General features: G+C 31.6%; 1 protein-coding gene across 1 annotated transcript; it reads left to right on the plus strand.

Moving 5' to 3' along the window:
• Positions 1-8,385: 8,385 nt before the first annotated feature.
• LOC132032631 (potassium channel KAT3-like) lies at positions 8,386-26,932 on the plus strand. Its single transcript, XM_059422281.1, has 13 exons — positions 8,386-8,683; positions 12,541-12,756; positions 19,019-19,180; positions 19,402-19,459; positions 20,009-20,326; positions 21,203-21,442; positions 22,287-22,385; positions 23,259-23,291; positions 23,924-24,106; positions 24,224-24,301; positions 25,043-25,103; positions 25,587-25,739; positions 26,128-26,932. Exons 1-13 carry the CDS (start codon positions 8,475-8,477, stop codon positions 26,229-26,231), a joined length of 1,914 nt encoding a protein of 637 aa, XP_059278264.1. The 5' UTR covers positions 8,386-8,474; the 3' UTR covers positions 26,232-26,932.
• Positions 26,933-27,640: the final 708 nt, after the last annotated feature.

The raw sequence follows: 27,640 nt of genomic DNA on the forward strand, positions 1-27,640 counted from the left end.
TTTCCCTTCCTTGTTTTCTTTATTTGCCTTTTCTTTTTCTTCTTCCACTCCCCCTAAAATTATTTTCCCCAAATAGAGAAAACTGCTTTTTCCGCAATAATAAAACTAAACTAATTCTCCCCCAGAGCTTCTTTTTTTAGCAAAAATTCAAAAACTTTCTCTTCTTTTCTCATTTAGTCTCAACAATTTGGCTTTCTTGCCAAGATAATTGCCCCTATTCATTTTCTTTTGTATGACTTCTGACATAGACTAGCTAATTGGATATAGCTTAAAATTATTTTGTGTAAATAAATAGAAAATTTCAATTTATTTTCAACCTAAAGCTAATAATTTTTCGTAGAATTTGATTTTAAAAATAAATCTAGGGAAAGCAATGATGATATAATATATTAGCTATCGTTTACAAATACTGAGGATAAAATAAATAAATGATAATATTGTAGTTTACTTGTTAAAATATTTTTCTAGTCAAATTTTAATTAGTCGTACATTTATACGTTGTGCTCGCAACAACTTTAGTTAGCCCGCCTATTGAGCAGCCACGACTTCAATATCCTAGATCCGCCAAATGCTCATGTGATTCCTTTTCAACAACTGCATATGCAAACGGAAATATGTTATTATTAGCATCTATTCCAACCACAGCTAACAACTGAGTTCCATACATCGGACCCTTTAACCAACAACCATCTACACCCACAAGCTTTCTACAACTTGCCTTGAATCCCTCCTTACAAGCACCAAAACATATGTATATTCTCTGAAATCTGTGTGACTTGTTAGGAATTTCATCTTCTGTTAATTTCACAAAAATAGATCTACCAGGATTTGTCCTTTCAATCTCATTGCAGTAGTCCCACAACATAGAAAATTGATCTTTAATATCACCATCAAGTAATGCAGTAGCCTTTCTTTTAGCTCTTCTAGCTTGATTTGTACTAACATGAGCTTTCAGTTGCCGACTGACGGTATCTCTGAATTCAGATGCTTTCCAATTCTTATTTGAACTAATTTCATCAAGATATCTCCTTGCAATGAAGGAGATGTGATCTTCTTGTTACGATGATGCCAACTTTTATAACTATGCACTAGATTATAAGTTTTTATTTAAAATCCTTTGTCTCCCTGTGCATTCTTGACGCCATGGTTTCCCATTTACAATTTGAGTGTATGCATTCAGCTCTCATTTATGGTAGGAGTAATATGTAAAAAGGAACTATGTATTTGGCGTCTAAAATAAGTTAAATTTATTAAGAGTTCAGAGAAGTTCATTGAACCACATTATGTTCACGAATGTAAAAGCCAAATACTAGGAGTCACAATTTAGATAATTAAAAAAAAAAAAAAGGTAATGCATATGCGGCCCCCTAAACTTGTCTCTTTTTTCCATTTTGACACCTCAACTAAGTGTTGTTTTTATTGAACCCCTGAACTTGGCCTCGAGTGTGTCTATCAAATACAATCCGACTTACGTAACATATATGGTAAGTTTCATATTTTTTACTCAAGTATGTTTGGTACAAGACCCTACAAAGCACAATAACTGAAATTAAAACTAAAAATAACTAAAAATCAAAACATATTTTACAAAGAGAATCAAGAATTCACATATGAATACATCATCTTACAGGCATAGCATTATCTTTATCAACATAGTCAAATTCCATACATATATTAGCTTAACTTTCAAGGATACATCATGTGAGATGCTAAGTAAGTCTGATTGTGTTTGATAGACACACTTGAAGCCAAGTTCAGGGATTCAATATAAACAACACTTAGTTGAAATGCCAAAATGGAAAAAGGTGCAAATTTAAGGGGCCGCATATGCATTAAGCCAAAAAAAAAAAAAAAAAATTGTTGTGCGTAAACAAACTAAAAAAAATAGGAATTAACGACAGAAAATTTTTGTAGCTATAAAGAGAAAGTCTATCTCTAATCCTATTTAGCGTCGGATTAGCAATAAACTATTAAAAAATTCAGTTAATTACGAGCAATTTCGCGATGGATTAGAGATAAAATTTGTAGCTAATTTTATTTTCTCGTTGGATGGACTGGCTAATAAACATTAGTGTATACTGAGGCGGTTAAAAAATAACCTAGACCAACGATTGCTACCGAAATATGCAGCTTGTTGGCTTTAGTCGGGTACTAAAGACGTTTCCTGGAGCTGGAGAGTTTCCCTAGATTAATAGAAGAGTTTTTTTAAGCTCACGGAATATTTTACCATGGCAGTACCAATGATTATTATTATTATTATTATTATTATTATTATTATTATTATTATTATCCACCCTGGATTTCACCCTCCCCCGGTGGTGGGAGATTTGGCATACATAGACCCCTACCGTGTATATAAATAAAGAAAATGCGAGTATAGTAGAGGGGTATTCCTCATTGGCGTCAGCATTGCATGAGCCTGATGTGGTTATATACATATACTGTGATATATCTCAAGTTAAGTTCAAATGTGTATTTGATGAAGCATGGTAAGATGATTTATACTATCCTTAATCAGATAAGCTAAGTAACATGAACAAAATTACCTCACTCACGATTTAGAAATAACCGTTGGTTGTTTTCCTTGAAATATGACATTATTATTCACTATATGAACCTATAAGAAGTTTCAAATCAAGAAACGAAATGCAGATACTCAAAATAAGGGATTGAAATGTTGTGGATACAGTAATGTGTAGGCTATTTTTCTATGAGGCTTTGCAAGTCCTTAAAAGACAAAATTAACATTTAGTCCTGCATCACGCTATATTACACGCGTCAAATAATTGGTTGCATTGATATCACACCACTTGATTCCAAATAAAGAATTTACTTTTACTATTATACACTCCTATAAGAGAGGATCTCAAAATTTTGTGGTGCTCACATGAATTTTTTTTGTCCATTTTATTCCTAACTAAAGTTTTAATTACCTTGCAAGTTATCATTCAATTTGGTAAATCTGAACAACTATATGGGTTTTCTTAAATGCTACAAATAGTGATGATGTGGAAAAGGTGATAATGACACCACAAAATATCTAGTTATTCAATCAAATTCAAAATTAATCCAAAAGTTATTATCTTTCTTTTATGTGGAAATGATTATTAAATTTGTTTCAAATTATTTTTTTCCCTATGAAATTTACTAAGACAAGTGAAAACGTTATCGTGATGTTCCCTTCTACCTTAGTACAGGCTTAATTATTAAATTAAAATTATTTTTTATATATAACTAAAAATGTTTGAAAAAAATAATTCAAAAATGCATTTAAGTTCTCCGAATAATTATAATAATAAATAATTCGAAACGAGAGTGATTTTTTCACATTTTTGGATATTGGAATGTTTTACAAAAGATGAGATAATCAACGTTTTATATTATTTAGGACAACTGATTAGTTAGGCGTATACTAAAACTACATCGTTTAAGAAATTATAATATAGATTTCTTTAAAAGATAAAATAAATTAAATTAAGAAAAATTTAAAAATAAATAATTCTTAACATGTTTTTTTAAGCACAAAAAGTAAGAAAAACAAATAATTTATTAAGTTTCCAATTTCTTTCGTCCTTTCAATAATTTTAATTATTAAATTTTAAATGCTATCCTTATAAGTTTATTTCATTGATGTTTATCATTCAACAATTTGTAGCATTAAATATTTTGATATTACTTGAATAACGTGATTATTTTTTCTTTCAAAAAATGGGTTAACCAATATTAGTTTAATTGAGAATAAAATAATTACGTTAATCCAACATAAGTTAAAACTCAGTTTGAATCATTAGAAACTTTAATCTTAAAAAATTTCAGTTAAATAAAAAGAGAAGAGCTTTGGTGCATGCATTTGTTTGGAAATAAAAAGGAAGTAAAGTTATTTTCTACCTTACAAATATTTTTATATAATTAGTATTCTAGAAACATTGGGAATTATTGAATAACCTTTACAACAGATATAATATTAAAAAAACAAAATGAAAAGCTAGAATAACAAACAAACAAACAAAAAACACAAAAAGTTACAAATATAAACTTTAATGTCGTTTGGGCCCAAGCTAATGCACTAGTCTATATAATACTACTAAATGATGGAAGCCCGTGCTAGCACGGGCCCAACATAAAAAATAATACCATATTTTTTTTAGATTGTCTAAAAAATAATGATATATTTTTATATTTAGAAATCATTTAACTTGAAATTTACCTTTTACCTTTAATGAAATAATTTAAATTTACACAAATATCTATGACTTGTTTTAGACTACAAGTTTCAAAGATCTTTTTTTTTTTTTTTAAACTTCGTGCCTAATCAAATTATGTCACATAAATTAGGATAGAGAGAGTACCTTTTAGTAATACAATTATGGAATTTTTATTACAGAAAGTATTATAATTCAATTAATTGAAAATATCAATAAATTATTTTTATTAGTAAAACTCCCATATATGATTTTTCTGATTTGATTCTCCAATTGAAAGATTTGAAATACACCTTCTCCTATCGAGTTTCATGCCATCATCTCTTTCTACTCAACAACACTGAAAAGCGCTTTCATGTGTCAGCATCTGTTGTAGTCTTAAATTTTTAAGTATTGACCAACTTCATCATTTTAAGAAAATATGTGTATACGTTTCTTGACCGTTTATATTTCATCTTCTCGATGTTATTCCTCATTATTTGTGTGAGACGTATGTGTCTAAACTTATACCTTTGGTATAAGTTTTAAATCTTTTGGTTTTATGACATCTTTAGCGGTTTTTGTATTCAATTTAAATAGTTATTTCTTTGTCTTGAATTTCTCTTCTTTAAATTTTCTCTAAGCGTACCTTTACCATTTTCTGAACTTATTATCATTATTTAAATGTCCTATTTTTTCTTCTTCACGTGGACCCCATCTTATTATTATTATTATTATTATTATTATTTTGCAATTGTCTCCTAATTCTTCACTTAGACCACCACCTTAACTTTTTTTATCTCTACTATTATGGAAGCATGGGCTCCAACTTAGATTTGTTTTTTTTAATTTCTAATATTATAGAAAAGTGGACCCCAACTTAAATTTTTTTTAAAAAAATTCTACTATTATAGAAGAGTGGGCCCCACCCTTTTTTAAAAAAAAAATTTATTATTATAGAAGACCGTTTATATTTCGTCTTCTTGATGTTATTCCTCATTTATTGGTGTGAGACGTATATGTCTAAACTTATACCCAAAGATATAAGTTTTAAATCTTTTGTTTTATGACTTCTGCTAGTTTTTGTTCAATTTAAATCGTTATTTTTTTCCCCGAACTTCTCTTCTTTACATTTTCTCTAAGCGTCTTTTACTATTTTCTCGAACTTATTATCATTATTTAAATATCCTATTTTTTTTTATTCTTACATTATCCTCCTACTTATTCACGTGGACTAACCTTATTTTTTTTTTTTTTTTTCGTAATCGTGCTTAATTCTTCACGCGGACCCCACTTTAATTTTTTTAAATCTCTACTATTATAGAAGAGTGGGTCCCACCTTAAATTTGTCTTTTTTTCATTCCTACTATTATAGAAGGTTTGGCCCTACCTTAATTTTTTTTAATATAATTTTTTTACTATTAAAGAAGAGTGGGGCCCGTCTTATTTTTTTATTTTATTTTTTTAGAAATTGAGTGACGGACGGCGATCCTATATAGAAACTCATGTTTCTATATAGTTTTAGAAATTGAGTGACCCACTTGTTTCTATATAGTTAAAATATTTCAGTGTTGATTTTAGGAAGCCAGACCGCTTGAAGTCAACTACTCTACCCTAATCTGGATTAATTATAAGAATTCAGATGCATGCACGAAAAGCGTCATCTTTGGCTAGCTACGGACACTTCATGCCTTTTTTTTTTCTTTCTATTTTCACCGTTCGATTTTATAAGATAATATTTCTTTAAATGTTATATTTTTATTATTCGAAAGTAATTTAATTTTAAACTTTCATTTTAACTTTAACATGTTTTATTGTCAAATAATATCTTTAAAACATGAGTTTAAGTAATATGTAATACATATCTGTCTAAATAATTTTTATACTATAAGACCTTCTTAAAGACCTGTTGTAACAGATTACTTATTTCAAGATTTCAAATCTCATATTTTAAAGAGGTTTATCTGTACATATCCTTTAAATAACCAAATAATGTAAAAATTTATTTACACTGGCAATATATGAAACTTAAACTCTCTTAAAACATTAAAACATAAGTTTAAAAGTCTGTATTAATTTTTCTTAAACGTCTATTTAGGGGTGTACATGGACTGGGTTGGTTCGGATTTTTTAAAAACCAAACCAAACCAATTGTGTCAGGTTTTTAAATTATACACCAAACCAAACCAATAAAACCTCGGGTTTTCTCGGATTATTCGATTTTCTTGGATTTTTCGGGTTTTTTTTCGGAATAGTCTTGATACAAAATATATAACTTTTACTTCAAATATTTCTTTAGTCCTAATAAGGTAAAACTATATAATTATGGTGTTTCTTAAAAAAATAACACAAAATGTGAAAAGAGTGATGATATTGTATTAAAATATTTAGTAAAAGCTAATAAAATAGGTTAAAATAAATATTGCTAATTAACAAGCATAAAGAAAATGACCATAATCTAAAAATACTAAGTCATGCTAAAATAAGTACGGCTAATGACAAAGAAAAAAAAAATTAAGTTATGTATTTTCACTCTCTAAATCAATTATGCAAAACTAAAGAATAAATATCTAACATTATTGTCATTCCTAGTAGTAAATTGAATTTCTTTTGTTACATTAGTATTGAGTTGGTTTTGGTTGGGACTTTATTTGAGTTACGAACATCCATAGAATATAAAACATATTGACATTCAAAATTCTAAGTTCAAGCTTGTAATAGATAAAAAACTACAAAAAAATTATAAATTACATTACAAATAAATTAAAAATTGAATACATGTATTGTCGGGTTGGTTTGGTTCGGTTTGACTTTTTTTAGTTAAAACCAAACCAAACCAATTATGGACGGGGTTTTTTTTTTCAATACCAAACCACTATTCGGGTTTTTTTCTCGATTTGACTCGGTTTATCAGTTTGGTATGGTTTGTCGGTTTACTTTGTACACCCCTACTTCTATGTAGTTAAATTATTACTCCACATTAAATCAAAACGGTAAGTATTTCAGGACGCGTTGTACTATCTATTTTTAATTCATAACTCGGCATAAATTCTCCATTCCCTAGCGAATCTACCAAAAGAGAAGATAAAAATTCGACGATAAAAATGGTTCAAAGAGCTAAGAGGGCATTGGGATGCTGTTAGCCAAGAAGATACTCCCTCCGTCCCATGATAAGTGTCCCCTTAGCCAAAAACATGCATATTAAGAAACCAATAATGCAATGTGAAGTTTACTTAACTACCCCTATATGATAAAAATAAATTATATTTTCCTCTTGATTAGAGCATGCACAAGTAGTTAACCTTTGACATTGGGAATTCAACAATACCAAGTTATTATGTGGCTTTTTAAATCATAATTTAGATGTTACTTTAACTTGTCAGTTTTTGTCTAAGGGTAGAGTTGGAAAAAACTGCCAATTTATGTCTTGGTTTCCAAAGTCCTAAGGTGACATTTATTATGGGACAATTTTTTTTTTAGCTAAGATGACACTTATTATGAAACGGAGGGAGGGTGTGTGTGTGTATATATATGTATACATATATGCATATACATATATAAACTTCTACTTTTCTTGGACTTCTCAACTTTTCCAGTTTAGTACTCCTTCAATTATAGATCAAAGATAAGGTCTATTTACATATCAAAGTTAAACTCACTGTAAGTTTGATTTCGTTAACCCTAATTTCAGTCATCATATGTGTAAATGAGTGTAAATGAGGTATGTATAAAAAAATAAAAATAAAACGGATACCGCAGATTAAATGAATGTTTCAAAACAAACTGAGCGTAAATTTTTTACAAATTAATTAGCTTGATGTAGTATATAGTTATAGACAAAGACCATTCACCAACCAGTTCCATGTAAATCGTCCATAAATGTAAGAGTACTCTTCATCTTCATGTCTAAAATATTCATTAAACAAAGTAACAAGTCTTGCGTAAATCCTCTATTCTATGTTTTAAAAATTAAGTAGCACTTAGTCTGCTACATTTTTTGAACTTGTCAACTTTTCCAGTTTAGTACTTCAATTATAGATCAAAGATAATGTTTATTTACACATAAAAGTCAACCCTTTTCTCTCTCTTTCTCTGCATATAAAAACTAAATTATCTACATTTAAAATATTACTATTACAATACAGGATGATGCTTAACACTACTTTCCCTTACCTCAACATGTCATATATATACAAAACTGCAATCACAAAAGAACAAAAACAAAACTAAGTCTACTTCAACTCCCCAACTAACTCACCTCTCAAAATTTCCTCTCTCCATCTCAGCTAAAAAATGTCGGTATCGGAGACGAGGAGGTCTCCGGTGACATTATCGGAGACGAGGTCTCCGATGCCGCTGTTGTTCCGACGACATTCGAGTGGAGAAATAAGAAACTTAGCTTCACTTTCAAGCAGTTTGTTGCCAGCTTTTGGAACTGTGATGGGTGAAAGTTCTGTTAGGCTTAAGAGATTTGTTATTGCTCCTTATGATCGTAGATACAGGTACGTAATCTCTCTATCCCAATTTATGTGAGGGGGTTAGAAGTAGGAGGCTCAACATTTAGTTTTGATTATAAATCCGAGTATAGATTTTTCAAATTTCGTAAAATAAAATTTACATACTTAAAACTACACGAAAACTACTACAATTCGACGTAGTTAATGATTCAAAATATTATAAAAAAGTTTGAGAAAATTATTATCAAAGATCAAACTGCTTGATCCTTGAAACGATTCAATTTGAACATCAAAAGGTGATTAATCAAGCCGCACAACAAAATCTTCCTACAAGCCTTACAAGGAGGTCTACGAACTCTGAATAGTTATTTGGACAACGAGTAGGCCTTAGTGATCCAACCGTGCCGAGTGAAAGGGTCGTTGCTCAACGAATAAAATTTACACTAGGAATAATAGGCTGATCTTTCCGAGATCAAGTTGGCATCAAAGAAAAGGTTTGACACCTCAATGTCGGCTCTTCTTCATCCAGGGTTATAGTATGTTTCAAGGGTTGGGTTGTTCGTCCATTAAAGCGCTACATCGTATCATCAGAGTTAAGTCTAATCGCAAATAGGCCATGAAAGGGGAAAAAAAAATAGTGGAAGAAGAAAAAAGGGGGGTTGTAGCAAGGGCCTTTAATTGAATCTCCTGTTCTAAAACATTATACTTATTAATCGAGTGAAAAATAAATTTTAGATTATAAATTCAAGTCACAGATGTAACACTTTTTAATTGTTTTATGTAAAATCTTGGCTTCACCGCGTAAGAAGGGGGTTGACACCATTTGAGTTTTGCATGTGGTAGTTAGAAATCAGAACTAATCTGACTATTTAGGGACATGTTATAAGCCTAAATCTAAGGGCCTTTAATGAAGGCTAGCTGAGCAGTGTTTTGACTTTATGTTGATTAAAAACCATGTTCAACGGATCTCATGGAGTCTTTTCACACTTTATTGGTTCAGCAGACAAAACTTACTTCTTGTTCAAGTTTCCATTTTCAGAAGTAGAGAGATCACAATTATTCTAGTCCATATATTTCAATTTATGAAATCTTACTTTTGTTTTTAATACTCCCTTCGTTCATGTTTACTAATCCATGTTTGACTTGGTACGCTCCTTAAAAATTAATACAATGAAATGGTAAGTTTACTAATCACTCCTAATTATTCTATATTGGGAAATGAATTGAAATAATTAAGGGTAAAGTAGATAAAAATTGTAAACTATATCTTGATTTTTCAATCTGAATATACTTTTAGCATAGTGGACAATTAAAACTAGACTGGCGGGGGGGGGGGGTATGTTTTAAAAATAATATTGTTTTCTATATTTAGTAATTCTTTAATTCTAACATCAATATCTTTTATACTTTCTTGACACGCTAAACAATCAAACTAAAACACATAAAATAAAAATTTAGTTAGCATAATTCAAAAGTTTTTTCTTTTTCTTTTCGTATACACCGGCAGTGTCACCATTATATGTTGCTATTTTTTCAAGATTGTAAATTTCACTTTTTTTTTTTTGAAAGATTACTTGTAATATTAAATAATCTGAATATGAAAGAAATTATACTATATATATATATATATATATATATATATATATATATATATATATATATATATATATATATATAAAAAATTAAAACTCTTACTCTATTTTTTTTTCCTTGTAAAGGGGAGGGGGAACACGCTCCTTACTGATCGAAGGGTCCACTGTAAGACTGTCGGTACATTTACTTCCAGAATAAATTAAGTTATATATAGGGAGCTTAAAAAGATTAAGGGCCTGTTTGGAAAGCCACCTGGTAATTGGAATTGGTGTAATTACTAGGGTAGTAATTACACAGCCTAGTAATTATACAGTAGTGTAATTACAACGATCTGTTTATTTGTCATAACGTAATTACAGTATAATTACAAGCGCACTGCTTGATTGCACAAGTGTAATTACACAGTTAGTTTAATTTTAAAATAAAATTTAATTATAAAAAATGTAAAATTAATATTTAAAAAATATTTACCTTTATAAATGATATTAAATTATTTTTTTAATAACACATTGTTTCTTGAAAATATATTAATTAATAATCATGTATTTGTAACTAATATTGCAAAAATAGTTGATATATATTTTCAAATTCATAATATTTAATTTTAATTAATTATAAAACATAAAAGAAGATTTTTTTTTTTGTGAGAACATCATGGATTGAGTGTTTGACAAAAAAATAATATTTATAAATATAATGCCACAACATTATTCAAATGTTTGACATAAAAAATCCATCAAATGTAAGTGAAAAATAAACAACATGCAATGTGGAAGCAAATAACTTAAAATTGAAAATATAACCTAAATTCAAAATCTAAAAGAAAAATTTAACACAATACTTTTATGTCAAATTCCAAGATTACTTAAGTAAGTTCCAATGTAACTTAAGTAAATATTTCAAAAGAAAGGGAAAATATAAGTCTATAACCTCATTCATAACGAAATTCTACTTTAATAACGTTACTTTTTATATGCCAAGTTTGTTAATGACTCCTTTTTTCCTAATATCAAGAGGTGTAGTTTCAAAAATTAGAATAATATATGCTAAATGAATAAAATAAAATAAAAACGAACAATTACATGGAACCACAAGAAGTAAAGGTTGGGAATGAGAAGAAAGGAAATGAAAAATAAATAATATAAAAAGAAAAATATATTTTAAAAAATAAAAATAATTAAAAAGTAAAAATAAAAAGAAATTATAATAATAGAAATAAAAAATACATTTTAAAAAATAAAAAAGAATTTAAAAGTAAAAATAAAAAGAAATTAAACTAAACAAAAGAAACAAACTAAAAAGTAACCCCGTAATTACACCCAATTCTCAACCCCACCCCCCCCCCCCCCCCCTATAATCGAAGAGTGTAATTACACCTCTCGCTTACACCTAATTCCCACCTAACCGTGCAGAATTACTTCGATCAAACAGACAGTAGCAAACCGCGTAATTACATCCAATTACACTCAATTTCAATTACCTAGGTGGCTTTCCAAACAGGCCTTAAGGAAGTTTTGATCAGCTATTAACAGGGACAAAAGAGATGGTTAGTAGATTTTTTTTTTTTTTTTTTTTTTTTGAACCAACGAAATTTCGTAAAATAAAATGCAGGAAAGTAAATTGTCTGTACAGAACTGAGATTGATCTAAACGATTCTATCTCTAAAATATCATTGTTTAAATACGGGGTTCAAACAAGACACGAGATTTCTGGAATATCGGAAGCGAGGGTTCAAATCTAAGTTGAGGCTGAATGCCACTTTTGTAACACTGTATTCATCTTTTTTCTTTCTTTTTGATGTTGACCTTTTGCTGATCATTTTTTTAGTTTATTTGTTATTACTTTTTCTATTTCTGGTATATAATTCATTTCTTCTTTCTTTTCAATGTTGAACTTTTGCTGATAATTTTTTTCAGTTTATTTGTTTACTTTTTCTATTTCTTGTATATAATTCATTAGGACAAAAAACTTTGGCTTCCAGAAAACTTCAAAGCGTAAGTATTTGTAACGGTCATCAATGATATTATTATTTATCATTGAAAATATGAAAAGTCGTCAATTCTTAGTGACTAGAAGTCTTTTTTGTTTTTAGTAATAATATTAACTATAGTTTTCAATGACTTGTGACTAGTGTTTTCACGTCCAAATAGATGTGAATTTATATTGAAAAAGTGAGCACCCACGGCCTTAAAATCCTGGGTCCGACACTGGACGGGGAGAATATTAATGATACAGTGACATTCATGAACTAGATATTTTTTCTTTACTTTTTTTTTTCTTTTTTTTAACCTATATATGGCAAAATGTAGATTGTGGCAAACATTTCTGGTGATACTTGTGGTGTACTCAGCATGGGCATCTCCTTTTGAGCTTGCATTCAACAAAGCATCGACTGGAGCACTGTTGCCTGTTGATTTATTGGTCGACGCCTTCTTTGCTATTGACATTATTCTCACTTTCTTCGTTGCATACTTGGACAAATCTACTTACTTGCTTGTTGAAGAGCACAAGAAAATTGCTTTCAGGTATCCTCTCTATATATCTACCTTCATTTGGTTCCAATACTTGAAAATCTTCTCTTATTTTTTACACGCATGTTAATTAGTAAAGGGTTTTTATGCCTCAATAGGATTAGTAAGGTAAGGTCTAGCCTCCTTGTTTGTACTTTTTCCTTTGAGTTTCTCTTTCATTATATAAATAAAAAACTAGCCCTAGACACTTCCCCTAGTGGATTTGTTTTTCTAAAAAAAAATACCTGAAAAGTTTTTAACATGACAATATGTTTTCAAGTGCTCGCATTTTATTTTTATAAGTTTTAGTGATAATTTTCTATGTAATTGCGGAATTAACTGTTCTATAACAGAGAATTAAAGAGAAATGAAGAACAGTTTAACCTAATCTAACATTTTGATTGAGAGAAGAAGAGGGAAGAAGCTTCGGATTTTTATTTCTTAAACTGAATGCAAAATTACATGACAGTGTATATTTATACAGCTGTTAACCGACTCCATCTGTCAACTCTCTAGCAGTCATTTGACTAGCACATGACTGTAACTAACTGCTCAACTACTGTGCTTAACAACCAACTTAACTAATACTCTAACTTCCATTACTTCCCCTCAAGCTGGAGAGTGGTACACATCTAACACTCCCAACTTGGATAATAGTTGATGATGCTGACCTGCTCCAAGTCATTTAGTCAGGACATCTGCCAACTGCAAAGTAGTGTTAAGATATTATGGTTTGATCAAAGCCTGACTTCGCTGTTTCTATGATAAAATGGCAGTTGATTTCTATATGCTTTGTTGTCTCATGGAACATGGGATTACTAGAAATTTGGATGGCTACCTTGCTGTCACAAAACAAGCTAACGGGCCTCTCAACATGAACATCAAGGTCCTGTAACAAACCAGTAATCCAAATCAACTCTGCTACAGTTGCTGTCATGCTTCTACTCAGCTTCTGCTGAGCTTCTACTGATAGTTGGTTGCTTCTTTGACTTCCAAGATATGAGTTACTCTCCTAGTTTGATAACATAACCAGTAACAGACCTTCTAGTGTTTGGGCATGCAGCCGAATTAGAGTCACAATAACCTGTTAACTGACTAACATTACCTCTTTTAAGCATAATTCCCATTCCTGGTGACTTTTTTACATATTTAACTATCCTTAAAGCAGCCTCCCAATGTGACACCTTAGGATGCAGCATGAATTGACTCAGCAGCTGCACCCCAAAGCATATATCAAGCCTGGTGATAGTAAAATAGAGTAACTTGCCCACAAGTTTCTGGTAACTTGTGACATCTTTTAACTCAAAGATCTACTTTCTCCCCAACTAGCTTAGCATCTTCTATATCTTCCCCTTGTTTGTTCTGCTGATCATACTCTGGTGTGGTAAGCTTGAGATTGATTTCTAGAGGTATGCTGACAGACTTGGCTCCACTGAGTCCAACCTCAGATATCAACTGTAAAGCATACTTTCTCTGATTAAAAAAAATACCCTCTTTGGATTTTAATACTTCATTACCTGGAAAATATCTAAGATAACCCAAATCCTTTATCATAAAGTGCTGATTTAGAGTCCCTTTAGCCTCATCAATCAGGTACATGTTATTGCCAGTAATTAATAGATCATCCACATAGACTAAGATAAGCACCAAGGCATCCTTGTGCTTCTTTGTGAATAAGGAACTATCATGCATGTTCTGACAGTATCCAGTATTAAGCAAAGCATAAGTGAGCTTAATATTCCACTGTCTTAATGCTTGTTTAAGTTCATAAAGTGATTTAAGCAACTTGCAAACTTTATACTCCCCCTATCTGTTAAAACCCTGAGGCAACTCCATAAACACATCTTCAAAGATATCACCTTGTAAAAAGGCATTGTTAACATCCATTTGAAACAAGTTTCAACCTTAAGAATCTGCTACACTGATAACAGTCCTCACAGTTAGCATTTTGGCAACTGGAGAAAATGTTTCATGGCAGTCCAACCCTTCCTTCTGGTTGTAGCTCTTAGCTACCAACCTAGCTTTGAATCTTTCTACTTCACCTGAAGCCTTATATTTTATTTTGTATACCCACTTTGAACCAATTGGTTTCTTTCCAGCAGGTAAATCTACCACCTCCCATGTATGATTTTCTTCCAAGCCTTGAATCTCCTTTTGCATTGCTTCTATCCACTGAGGATCCTGTGCTGCCTCTTTGTAGGATTAGGGCTCAAGCAAGGCTAAGAATGAACTCACATAGGCTTGATAGTTATTGGATAAATGAGCATAGGAAATATGGTCTGTAATGGAGTATAAACTGGACTTTGTAGGAATTATATAGTCTTTGGTCCATATGGGAGGTGTAACGGTACTGCCAGTCTTTCTAGTTGTAACAGGAAGAACAACATGGGTCAAATTTGGTGTAGGAACGACATGTTGTGGCTGATCATCAGGTAAGACTGAATCATCCACCTCAATATCCAATAGTACATTAATAGGTGGTTCAGTTGTAACTGGTGCAGGTGCAATGTCTGTACAAGAAGTGCTTGAAAAAGTTTGAGTAGGAATGGTTATGTGATAAGGAGGAGGTGATAAAATAGGTGTGTTTGTGATATTTGGGACATGGCCTTTAAAAAGGAATAAGTGTTCCTTAAAGGTCACATCTCTGCATACAAAGAAAGTTTTATTCTCCAGACCATACAATTTATAACCCTTTTGAGTTTTTGAAAAACCAATTAATACAGCAGCCTTGGCTCTAGCAACAAGTTTATCACTTTTAGGAAAGACACTAGCAAAACTTACACAACCAAACACCCTCAAATGATCCAGTTTAGGGCACTTCCCATATAACAATTCATATGGTGATTTACCATGTAGAACAGGACTAAGAACTCTATTTATCAAGTAATTAAACTGCAGTCGTAATGCACTCTCCCCAAAATCTAGTTGGAATATTAGACTATAGTTTAAGTGCTCTAGCCATTTCTAGGATATTTCTATGCTTCCTTTCCACCACCCCATTTTGTTGTGGGGTGTATGGACAGCTGCTTTGGTGAATCATGTCAAAGTTATTCAAAAGTTCAGTACCACTGTCAGATCTCAGAATTTTTATTGATGATTCAAACTGATTACAAACCATTGTGATAAAATTCTTCAGTACTAGTACTACCACCTTCACTTTAGACTGCAAGAAATTCACCCAAGTATGTCTACTAAAATCATCAACTACAGTCACAAAATAATACTTTCTATCATGTGTGAGATGCTTAATTATGAGGTCCCCATACATCTAAATATTCTAGTTGATTTGATACTACTAGTTGGAAAGGGTAACCTGCACTGTTTTGCCAAAGGGCATATCAAACAGTCATGCTGAGTGTCCTGATCCACTTTATTCTTCAAGTTAGGAATGTGCTACATAACTCCCATTGAGGTGTGTCCTAGTCTCATATGCCAAATTTGTTGATTCTCCTTATTCTTTAGTACTGCTCCAGCTCTTGGTGTAATTTATTTCTTCAAGATATAAAGCCCTTAAGACTCTTTACCAATCCCAATCAACTTCCCAGTAAAGAGTTCCTGCAACACACATAAATCAGGATAGAAAATAATTGTACATTTAAGCTCCTTTGGCAACTTTGACATTGAAAGTAAGTTGAACTTGAAATCTGGCACATGTAGGACATTTTTCAGAGAAAATCTTCCTAAAATTTATGCAATTCTTGTATTTGCTATCTGAATTCTGTTACCTGTTGGAATCTGGATCTTGTTATACTTTTCATCATTCACTGAACTAACATCACTCAAAGGCTCCTTACAATGTGTTATGTGATGTGATGCACCAGAGTCAATGATCCATTCTAAATCTTGTCTACTACTGTGCAATGAAGTAGTCATATATACCTGCCATGTTGAATTTACACTCCTTTGATAAGTCTTTATTCACCATTTCCACACCATCTGGTTATACTGATCTTCTGAGAAGTGTCCTCCTCTATAAAACTGTTTTCCTGAGCTACTTCCTATCTCCCAAGTTGAGTTGTTAGCATGTAGTTTGACTGGTGGCTTAGATCTTCCATATTGTGCTGGTCTATTGGCATTATAACCTCTTTCATTTTGATTCTGCACAAAGCCCTTTGAATTTCCAGTTAGAGGCTTCTTCTTATGCTGAATATCTGTTGATCTCTTGCTTTGAAAATCTGGTGGATAGCCTACTAACCTGTAGCAATCACCCTGAGAATGTCCCTTAAAACCACAATGTTCACACACTAACCCTTGATAGTTTCCTTGTGCTGATTGATACTTTTGAAAGCCTTCATAACTTCCTTGTGTTGGCTGATACTTATAAAAGCCTTGATTCCTTCCAGCTAACATTGTTAGTGGTTCCATTCCTGTATCTGTTACTCTTAATTTCCTCTGACTTTCTTCTTGTATGAAAATTGAGGGACCCATTTTATTAGCAGGATTTATCACTATTTTAGTGACTTTAGCAGCTTGGCCAGTTACTCGAGATTCTCGATTATTCCATTTTCTCATGTTACCAATGAACAATGGTCAAATTGGATCATTTTCATCTTGAGACCTTTTACTTTTTTTTCATTATGTGGGAGTTAGAATTAATTCCTTTTTATCTATTTCTAGCCAAGTGGGGAGGAAAGAAACGTCTGTACTCAACTACAAAATTTATTTTGACACGGCGGGAGGTTCTGTTTTTCTCTTAATGGGAGTTTTCGATGTTGCTTTATATGGTTCTAATGAACCAACATTAAATTTTAAAACATTAGTTAATCAGTCATATCCTGTGGTTTTAGAAATAATCTTCTATATTGGATTTTTTATTGCTTTTGTTGTCAAATCGCCCATTATCCCTCTACATACATGGCTACTAAATACCCATGGAGAAGCACTCTGCAGTACTTCTATACTTCTAGCCGGAATCTTATTAAAAATGGGAGTGTATGGATTAATTCGAATCAATAAGGAATTATTACCTCACGCCCATTCTATATTTTCTCCTTGATTGATGATAATAGGTACAATACAAATAATCTATGCAGCTTCAACATCTCTTGGCCAACATTCATTCACATTAGGTGCAGGTGATCTAAGGAAAATAGCGCTCCTTAATTGTCCATAACTCTCATTCAATCCTACCAGAAATTGCAACATTCTCAAGTTTCTCATGTATTCTATGAATGGTTTAGACTCTTCGCAGTCACATCCAGGTGGAATCATCACATCCAGTTCATCCCACAATTCTAGTGATAAGTGATAACTGCATATGTTCCTTGTGTAAGAGAACCTATCTCTTTCGACAAATGGAAAATTCTATTCAAATTTGATTTATCAAACCTCTCCTTAAAATCATTCCAAATTCTCTTAGAATTAGATGCATAAGCAATACTAGTCATAAGTTCTGGAGCTATTGTTGCACTTATCCATGACAACACAACTGCATCACACCTATCCCACTGAGATTCTTTACCTCCTTTGTATGTACTTCTAAGACAAGTGTCATCCACAAAACCTAATTTATTTTTGACTAACAATGCTAATCGCATAGATCTACTCCACAATCCATAATTCTCTGGACCTGTGAGTTTCATTGGAATTAAAGCAATACCTGGTATATCTGAGTTTTGTAAATGCAATGGATCATTGTTATCTGCTTGTGTTGTCTGTGTTGTGTTCTGTATTTCCACCATTATCGTGAGCTTGCGATTTCAACAATGGCAATTTCAAAAATTGATTGTGCGATTTTGATTTTTTCGAATCTACAGCTTCCCGATCTTAACCAGAAGCTCTGATACCATGATAATTTTCTATGTAATTGCGGAATTAACTGATATATAACAGAGAATTAAAGAGAAATGAAGAACAATTTAACCTAATCTAACATTTTGATTGAGAGAAGAAGCTTCATCGTTTTATTTCTTCAACTGAATGCAAAATTACATGACAATGTATATTTATATAGTTGTTAACCGACTCCAGTTGTCAACTCTCTAGCAGTCATGTGACTAGCACATGACTATAACTAACTGCTCAACTACTGTGCTTAATAACCAGCTTAACTAATACTCTATCTTCCATTATTTAGCTGCGCTATCTCTTATTTTTGTAATCGAGAAATTTTCGTAAGTTATTATTGATGCGCGGTTTGAAACTCAATGGATAATGGGCCTTCCGCCATATACGTTGCAACCTTTCTTTTAGGTTCTTTTTTAATTGTTTTTTTTCTCCCTTTTTTTTTTTTCCAATGAAGACTACAATAACAATATTTTTCTTCTGTTTGAAAAAGGTATGTCACACATCTATGGTTTCCAATGGATGTAGCTTCAACTCTACCATTTCAAACCATATACCGGATCATCACTGGGAAAACGAGCCGAGCACAAGTCTTTGGCTTCCTCAACTTGCTAAGACTCTGGCGATTGCGTCGTGTTAGTAAATTCTTCTCAAGGTATCTATTTATTGTTGAGATTATAATTAAGTACATAAAAATATTCTTTTTCTAACAACTGAAGCTTTCAGATTATATGATCACATATTTCAACAAATGCTCCGAATCAAAGTTGAACTCCACCATTCAATTATATGTTCCATAAATATCATCACTTAACATCACTTAACTTTTAAGTTAGACATTATATTGATCAACTAATCCCTTCCCCTTCCTTCCAGGTTGGAGAAGGACACTCGATTCAGCTACTTCTGGACAAGATACTGTAAACTTATTTGTGTAAATACTTGTCCTCTAAGCTCTATACATTACATTGATTAGTTTTACCTGATCATATATATAATAGAGTTTAAGTTTTATGTATTGACAATATAAAAATTATTTACTCAACTAGATTAATTATAAGGTAATTATATACCAACTGGTATGGTAAAAATTGGTAACTTAATAGAATGTTAACTAACTTGCTTTGAGAAATATAGTGATGCTATAAAATATATTAATATTTTTAGTGTATATAACTGAAAATCTGAATTTAAGTTATACTATCTGTATAATAAATTTTTAAACCACATCATGTCACTTTTACTAGTTACAACAAGTAACCGTCTTATTTTCAAGATTACAAACTCCACATTTTAAGAAAAAATATTTACTCTGATTGTGTATAAAACTTAAACTCATAAATAGTATTTCGTATTTCGATAATTGTGAATGTGCAAAATCTTTACACGGATTATGTATATAACTCAAATTCATATGATACAGGCATATGACTATGTATGTTAATTCTTTAAGTGGTATTGATCTTCATATATATGGCTACAGGTTGTGTTATTTGCAGTGCATTCAGCTGGATGTTTCTATTATTGGCTAGCAACACGTTATCATAATTCAGAATCTACTTGGCTAGGAGCAAATATACCTGATTTCAAAACAAGAAGTATCTGGTTAGGATACACTTATTCCATGTACTGGTCAATTGTTACTGTCACAACAGTAGGCTATGGAGATCTTCATGCTGTGAATATTGAAGAGAAGATATTCACCATATTTTACATGCTTTTCAACATTGGACTTACTGCTTACTTAATTGGCAACATGACTAACCTTATTGTCCACACCGCTGTCCGAACCTTCGCCATGGTACGTACAATATTTGTTTCAATTTATGTGCCATTGTTCGGATTATTTGTGTTATTCGGATTTGGAGAGTCAAACTCTTTAATTTTGATCATAAACTCAGACATGGAATCTTTAAATTTTTTTGAAATAAAATTTACAAATTGGGAAACCACGTAAAGAAATAATACTATAAGTCACAATAACTGATAATTCAAAATATTTAAAAGAAGTATGAAGCAAGTTGTGATAAAAAACTTGCATCAAAGAAAAAAACTGTTTGACTCCCAAAATAGGCCAACCCTCATATAAATTGGGATGGAGAGAGTAATAAATACGGACAACTTAGTTAACTATTCTTGTTTTTATTTTTTTTTCTTACTAGACGTGAAAAGAGCTTAAACAATAGTTAAAATGGGGCAGAAGTCAGAAGGAGTATCCATCATGGAATTAATGAAGTAACATGATAACCATTGAATTGTGTAGCCATTTCATCTATAAGCTTAAGATGTTAGCGGGCACATATTTTTTTCAACACGATTATGTCTTTCAATATAATGTGGTCCCTCACGTACTGTTTGCTTCTTTTTTATGGGTCAGACACGCTACAAAAATGATCATGAGTGGCGATGAGACTTGAATTTTGTCCCTCTGCCTGCTCTAACACATGTTTTGAGTTTTTAGATCATGAGACAGTCACACAATTTAACAAAGACTATAAGATTTAAATAGTATTTTTAGTATGCTATACATACATATCTTTAATTTAAGATCATGAAATTCAAAAGGTTTTTTCATGATATTTTTAAACTTTGTGCCAGTTAAACTAAGACACATAAAATAAAACATTATGGATTCAATGACATGATTTGATGATTAATTAGTTGTGAATTCATGCAGAGGGATGCCATCAATGAGATCCTGAGATATGCACAGAAGAATAGACTTCCGGAAGGACTAAAAGAGCAAATGCTGGCACATTTGACACTGAAATTCAAGACAGCAGAACTACAACAAGAACAAGTTTTAGAAAACTTACCAAAGGCTATAAGATCTAGCATTTCACAGCAGCTCTTTCGTACAACCTTAGAAAATACCAACCTTTTCAAAGGAGTCTCCGACGATTTTATTGTCCAGTTGGTAATGTTTTCATCCCTCGTGCTCATTTCAGTTTATGTGACGGTGTTTGATTGGATACAGAGTTTAAAAAAGGAAAAAAAAAAAAAAAAAGACTTGTGACATTTGTTGTCTAAAACATGTTTTAGACATTTATATTTATAAATCATTTGAGGTATTAAATTGTTCCTGAATATAGAAAAATGTCATTCTTTTTTTGACAGATTAAAACGAAAAATCTGTCACATAAAATGGGACAATGGAAGTATTAACAAAGAGAAGAGGGCTTGTTTGTAGTATTTCCTCTGTCCTAATTTATGTGGCGGTATTTGGACATTTAGAGTCAAACAAGTTTATATTTAGGCCCAGTTTTTTCATATGTCTTTTAAATATTTTAAATTATTAATTATTGTGATTCATAGTTCTATTTATGTAATTTTCAAATATGTAAATTTATTTCAAAAAACTTAAAGATTTTATATCTGAATTCACAATCAAAATTAAAAAGGTTGACTCTCGAAATACGAATTATCACATAAATTGGGGGAGATGGAGTAGTAGTTATCAAACTACAATAAGCTTTTGAGAAAAATAAAGCAAAACTACAAACCACCAGTGTTTATTTCTTCAATAGGCATATGTAAATTGAATTGTTTTCATATATACCTGCATAATCTAATAAACATTTGCTTGATCATGGCAGAAACTTAATTATTGGGCACGAATATGGTGTTGTCAATTAATTCATACTAGTTATTTGTAGTTACCTGGAAACAAGTTAGCAATCAAATTGTTCGTATTTTAAACTTCAACTACTTCCACAGAACTAATTAAGCTATGTACTTTGATTTCTCTTTTAATACTACAGGTATCAGAAATAAAAGCAGAATATTTTCCACCAAAAGTGGATATCGTCATTCAAACTGAGATACCAACAGATTTCTACATTCTCGTATCTGGGGCTGTGGTACGTGCCATTTCACTCAACAAGTCAACTTTTAATTTTCTCTTGGTATATACAGCGTCACACCTCACTACAAGAAAAAGAATATTTGGCAACAAAATTATTTTTGTTGTCATAGATTAATTATTGTTGCAAAAAGTACTTTTGGCAACAATTTTTTTTTTTTTTTTTTTTGTTGCCTAGACTTTTCTCAACGGCTGTTATTGCAACAACGTGCAACAACTTTTCTTTTTTTGTTGCCAAAAGTACTTTTGCAACAATAATCAATTTTATGGCAACAAAATTAAATTCTTTGGCAACAAAAAAGTTCATTTGCTAACAATAAAACTAAGTTGGTTCATTTGCCAACAATAAAACTAAGTTGTTGCCAAATATTAAATTTTTTATTGTCATTTCTATACTTTCTTGTAGTGCCTCTTGATGATAACCACCTATTGAGACCGGATGTGGCTGGACCAATTTGTCCGGTCACGTCGGTCGAATCCTATTCTAGTCTAATTGTAATAGTTTTGGTCTATTTATGGTGAAATTGTAATTATGGTAATATATGATGTGTAGTTCATTAGATTAGGGTAAGGAGGACCTTACTTGTATTTAAGGAGATCATTATGATGAATACAAAACAAAAAGAATTCTCCCATTATCCTTGTCGTTCACAAATTCTTGTCTCTATCTCTATTTAAACACCATAATTTATAACATGTCACTATAATAATCATGTTTTATGTGGAATTGATCTTTCATGTTATGTTATTTTATATTTTATATAATAATATTTTACTATAGCAATAAAAAATTATCTAAACAAATGCTGTTATAGAGAGGTTTGACTTTACCCTGACTCAGTTACTAACTTGGGGTACTTAACTTCTGCAGGATGTAGTAACATACAAGAACGGAACGGAACAGGTATGTACCTATCTCACTTCTCTCTTTGAAGATTTATTAACATTATAAAGATATAAAATATTTTGCATAAAAAACTAATTAAGAAAGAGTGAAATTAAAACCATCTTATAAGTTATACCAACATTTAGGACCTAAGTTGCTCGGACTCTCTAAAAGTGTTGCAGTATCCGTGTCGGATCCTCCAAGAAGAGCAGCATCTTTTAAGGATCCGACACGCACCCTAGACATTTTGTAAGAGTTCGAGCAAAGATAGTTAAGACAGCTAGATAGGATTACATCAATTTATGCAAGGGGATTCGGAAAAAAAAAAAGTTAGAATGTCACACGTGGGATTTGAACGTGTGACCTAAAATAATTTTTGAACCCTTTTATCGCAACACTATAATCTTCACCATGGCAAGAGAATTCAACCGTGCATATACGACCAAAAAAATACTTTGTAATCTATTAACACAGTAATATTTCGACGAAGGACATTCAATTGAACCCCTTGCTCTACATAGCTCCGCCTCTGAGCAAAAGATATCAAAACAGAACTCTTAGAATAATTGAGAGGGCTTAGATAATTAATTAATTGACTATGTCTAATAATCATTCCGATAAAAACTTTCAATTACTCTTGTTGTTGACAGTTTCTATCGAAGTTGGGATCTCAACAAATGTTTGGAGAAATAGGTGTGATATTCAATATCCCTCAACCTTTCACAGTGAGAACTAAAAGGCTTTCTCAAGTTGTTCGCATTAGTCATCATCATTTCAAGCAACTGTTACAACCCCTTCAAGACGGAAAAATAATTCTCACTAATTTTATTCAGGTGCATTTTGTTCCATTTTCCCTTGTATCACCCTGGTTAATTAACTGTTTAATTATACTTATGTGTCACACTTATTTGTTGTTGATCTTAATAGCAATATATTGTGTTATATATCAGCAACTCAAGGGGTTGAAAAATGAGGAGCTAGCAGAGATGCCCCTAGTATCAGAATTTCTCGATGACTTACTTAGCGAGGTAATTTATTTTCTGTCATCAACTTGCAAAACCTATATATGATCAACTTAGATTCATAGAGTACCTAATTTGAGGATATGTTGCTATGTTAGTGAAAGTGTCTTGAATTCGCCTCTAAACTTCATTTAGACATTAAAACGCCTCTAAACTTCATTTAGACATTAAAACTATGGCATGTTCTAGTTGAACTCCTGAACGTATGATAAAGTGTTCATATTAGACACTCCCGTCTCAAATTTTGAAAAAACTTTTGCGCATGTTTACAATCTCTCATTACGTAGTCTTATAAGATGTATCACCTCCTTTAGTTATACACATCAGCATCAATTTGAACAAGCCTGAGGTTTTAAGATTTATTGAGGCTAATTGCTTATAATTAAAGGAGGTGACATATTTTAAGTGGTTAGCTTATCTACATAATGAGCATCTGAAAACCCGCGTAGAAACTTTTCAAAACTTTAGTTGAAAGTGTCCAAGAAATACATTTTCATGTGGTAAGGTGCTCAATTAAAACAAGATCATAGTTCCAATGTCTAAATAAAATTTACTGATTATGTTTAAGGAGCTATCGATGTATTCCGCCAAAAAGTTACCAAGATTTTTATTCTTTAATGGCATAGTTAACTTGCAGAACGAGCTAAGTTTATAACTGCAACCAATGCAGATGCAGAGTCCGACATATGAAAGCCTCCGATATTTTCACTTAGAATAACTTTTTATGTTGTCTCATTCTCTTAACAGGAAGCCACAGGGAATGAGGCCGGAACACAAGACCATGCCGGTCAAGTCCAACAAGATAATGGTACGCTATATTTTACATTTTATAGCGGTACTTTTATCATTCTTGAACCCCGTATCTAGTCAAACAAAATCTCTAAATTGAAACGGAGGAAGTACCTTATTACTTTGACATGAAAAATCTGCCCAATAGGAAAGTGTGGCAAATGTAGCTCATTGAGTATAGTGTATAATTGGACCATTGATTGCTGCCATATTTCCCTTTACCTTTTTCTTGACTTATTAAGGAAACTGATGTGCCCTTAACTTTGTATGACTTAAGGAACATAATGGAAATTTTCTTCAGAAGTTCCTATGCCGATATTAGCAGTGATTTTATTAACTTGATGAATTCTATTTAGAGGCGGACCTAGGGACACTTAAGGGATTCATCTGAATCCAATGAATCTCTTTAATTTCTTCGTGCATTTACTTTTTTTTAATTTTAAATTCCTTTTAGTGAAAATCTTGATTTTGCACTGATTCTAATATCTCATTTCGCGTGCAGTGATATCCACAACTAGTCCTGCCCTGTCAAAAAAGCCTGCTACAAGGGTGATAATTCACGGATATCATCCGGATCATAAACCTAATAAAGGAGGAAATGGAGGAAAACTAATCCATCTACCTGATTCAGTTGAAAATCTCCTAAGTATAGCAGGTGATGATGAAATCTTGAAAGATTGTAAAATTATTATTGGTTCGTTTGAACATAATTTTTTTCCTTTTTTCTCAAAATCTTTTTTTTTTTTTTTTTTTTTGTCTGGTTACACATTAGAATGATTTTTTGGTTTTAGTTCTTTAAGATGAACGTTTCAAATTTGTGAGAAGAAACTCCCACTCACAACACTTTAATTATTTTCATTTGAAATGCATGTACAAACACAACTTCAACTTCAAATACTATAGTATTTTCAAATATCACTCCGTTCATGTTCAAACGCCTACTTAATATTTTTATCAAATCAACAAGAACATTAAAGGAAAGAAACTATGAGAATATGAGAATATTCAGAATTGTGTCTAACTATATAATTTGGTGGATGCAGAAAGTAAGTTTGGGAAAAGAGGAACCACTATTGTCATGAAGGATGGCTCTCAAGTGGAGGATTTGGCAGTTCTACGAGAGGATGATCGCTTGTATATTTTTTGAGAAAAAAAAAAAAGGATCTTATATCAATACGAAACAAATGTACTAAAGAAGTAAACACAATGTGTGTTGATAAGCCAAATCATGAGATATGCATAAGAGTATATGTTGGAGCTGGCAGAAAATATGTTAATGAGATGAACAGAATAGCTTAAGCAATTCTGGAAACACAATGGTGTTATCAATTAATTAATAGCTATTTGTAATTATTTTCGCTTATTTTGACAGCAAAAGTAGCGATTATTTTTATTTATATGGCTTAAGACCAAACTGACCACTTTTTGAAATACACACTAAGGACGTTATCCATCATATTTACACATTTAGGACCAAACAGAATCAAAATTCATACATTAAGTACCATTTTATTCATTTTCTCATTTCTTTCTGCACTAGCATTTCATATATAGCAAAATTTAAGACAACAAAAATATTTTATAATCGGCTGAAGCACACAATCTTGTAAACACCTAGTATTTCCCAAATACGATAATGTCAAAATTTATGCAAATGTTGTAATTTAATTAGCAGCATGGAAGTTGAACGCAGTAGCAAGTCTTTGTTGGAAGGCAAACTGGAATTCCAGCATTAAAAAAAGAACACAATCCTTTGCAATCATCGTTAAAATTGCATTCGAATGGTGTTGCTCCTGAATCCGAATGTGCTAAAACCTTCATAACTCTAGTACCTGCCAAAAATAAAATCATGTGCAAAATGTGTAAATTCCAGTATCTTCTCCAAACACAGCCTTTCTTCTTCAAAAAACAAAAGAAATAATAATATTGCGGAGGGAGGCTGGTTTGAATAAATTGGTATGTGCTAATGTTAATTAAAATAATAATAATTAAAGATAGGGGGGCTTATGTTGGTAATAATACAATGAAAAATACAATTGCAATTGAAAAATATATGAAGAATACAAATTATCTTCAGCCTGAGGCGCGAATATCGGCTCTTTAAGAAGGAGATTCAATACGCTTGCAGAAGTCTTTCACCCGGTTTAGCGATGATCTTCTCGACTTTTCCTCCCAGGGATACGACAGACCCGTCACGTCGTATAACTCAACAAACTGGAGAAGGTGTTGAGTCCAAAGCTCCACAAAAAAAAAAAAAAAAAAAAAAAAAAAAAAAAACACCTTCCTTCAACTAGAAAAACTCTCTTTTATTTTTCTCACTTTTTCAAGAACTCTCCAATATATTTTCTACACACAAAGTAAGGATGACTAACTATTTATAGCTAGGAAAATCATCCTTGAATTGAATAGAATATGAATGGGTAGTAAAGTAGGTAGATAATGGAGAATTATGATTTAGAGGTTACATGAGTTACAAGACTAAAGAGGATGAATATGGGTGATTAATGAGTAGGAGGTTACAAAGAAAATAAAGGTGAGGTTAAGACCACCTTCAGC

This window comes from Lycium ferocissimum, chromosome 10 (assembly GCF_029784015.1).
Source record: "Lycium ferocissimum isolate CSIRO_LF1 chromosome 10, AGI_CSIRO_Lferr_CH_V1, whole genome shotgun sequence".
Taxonomy (NCBI): Eukaryota; Viridiplantae; Streptophyta; class Magnoliopsida; order Solanales; family Solanaceae; genus Lycium; species Lycium ferocissimum.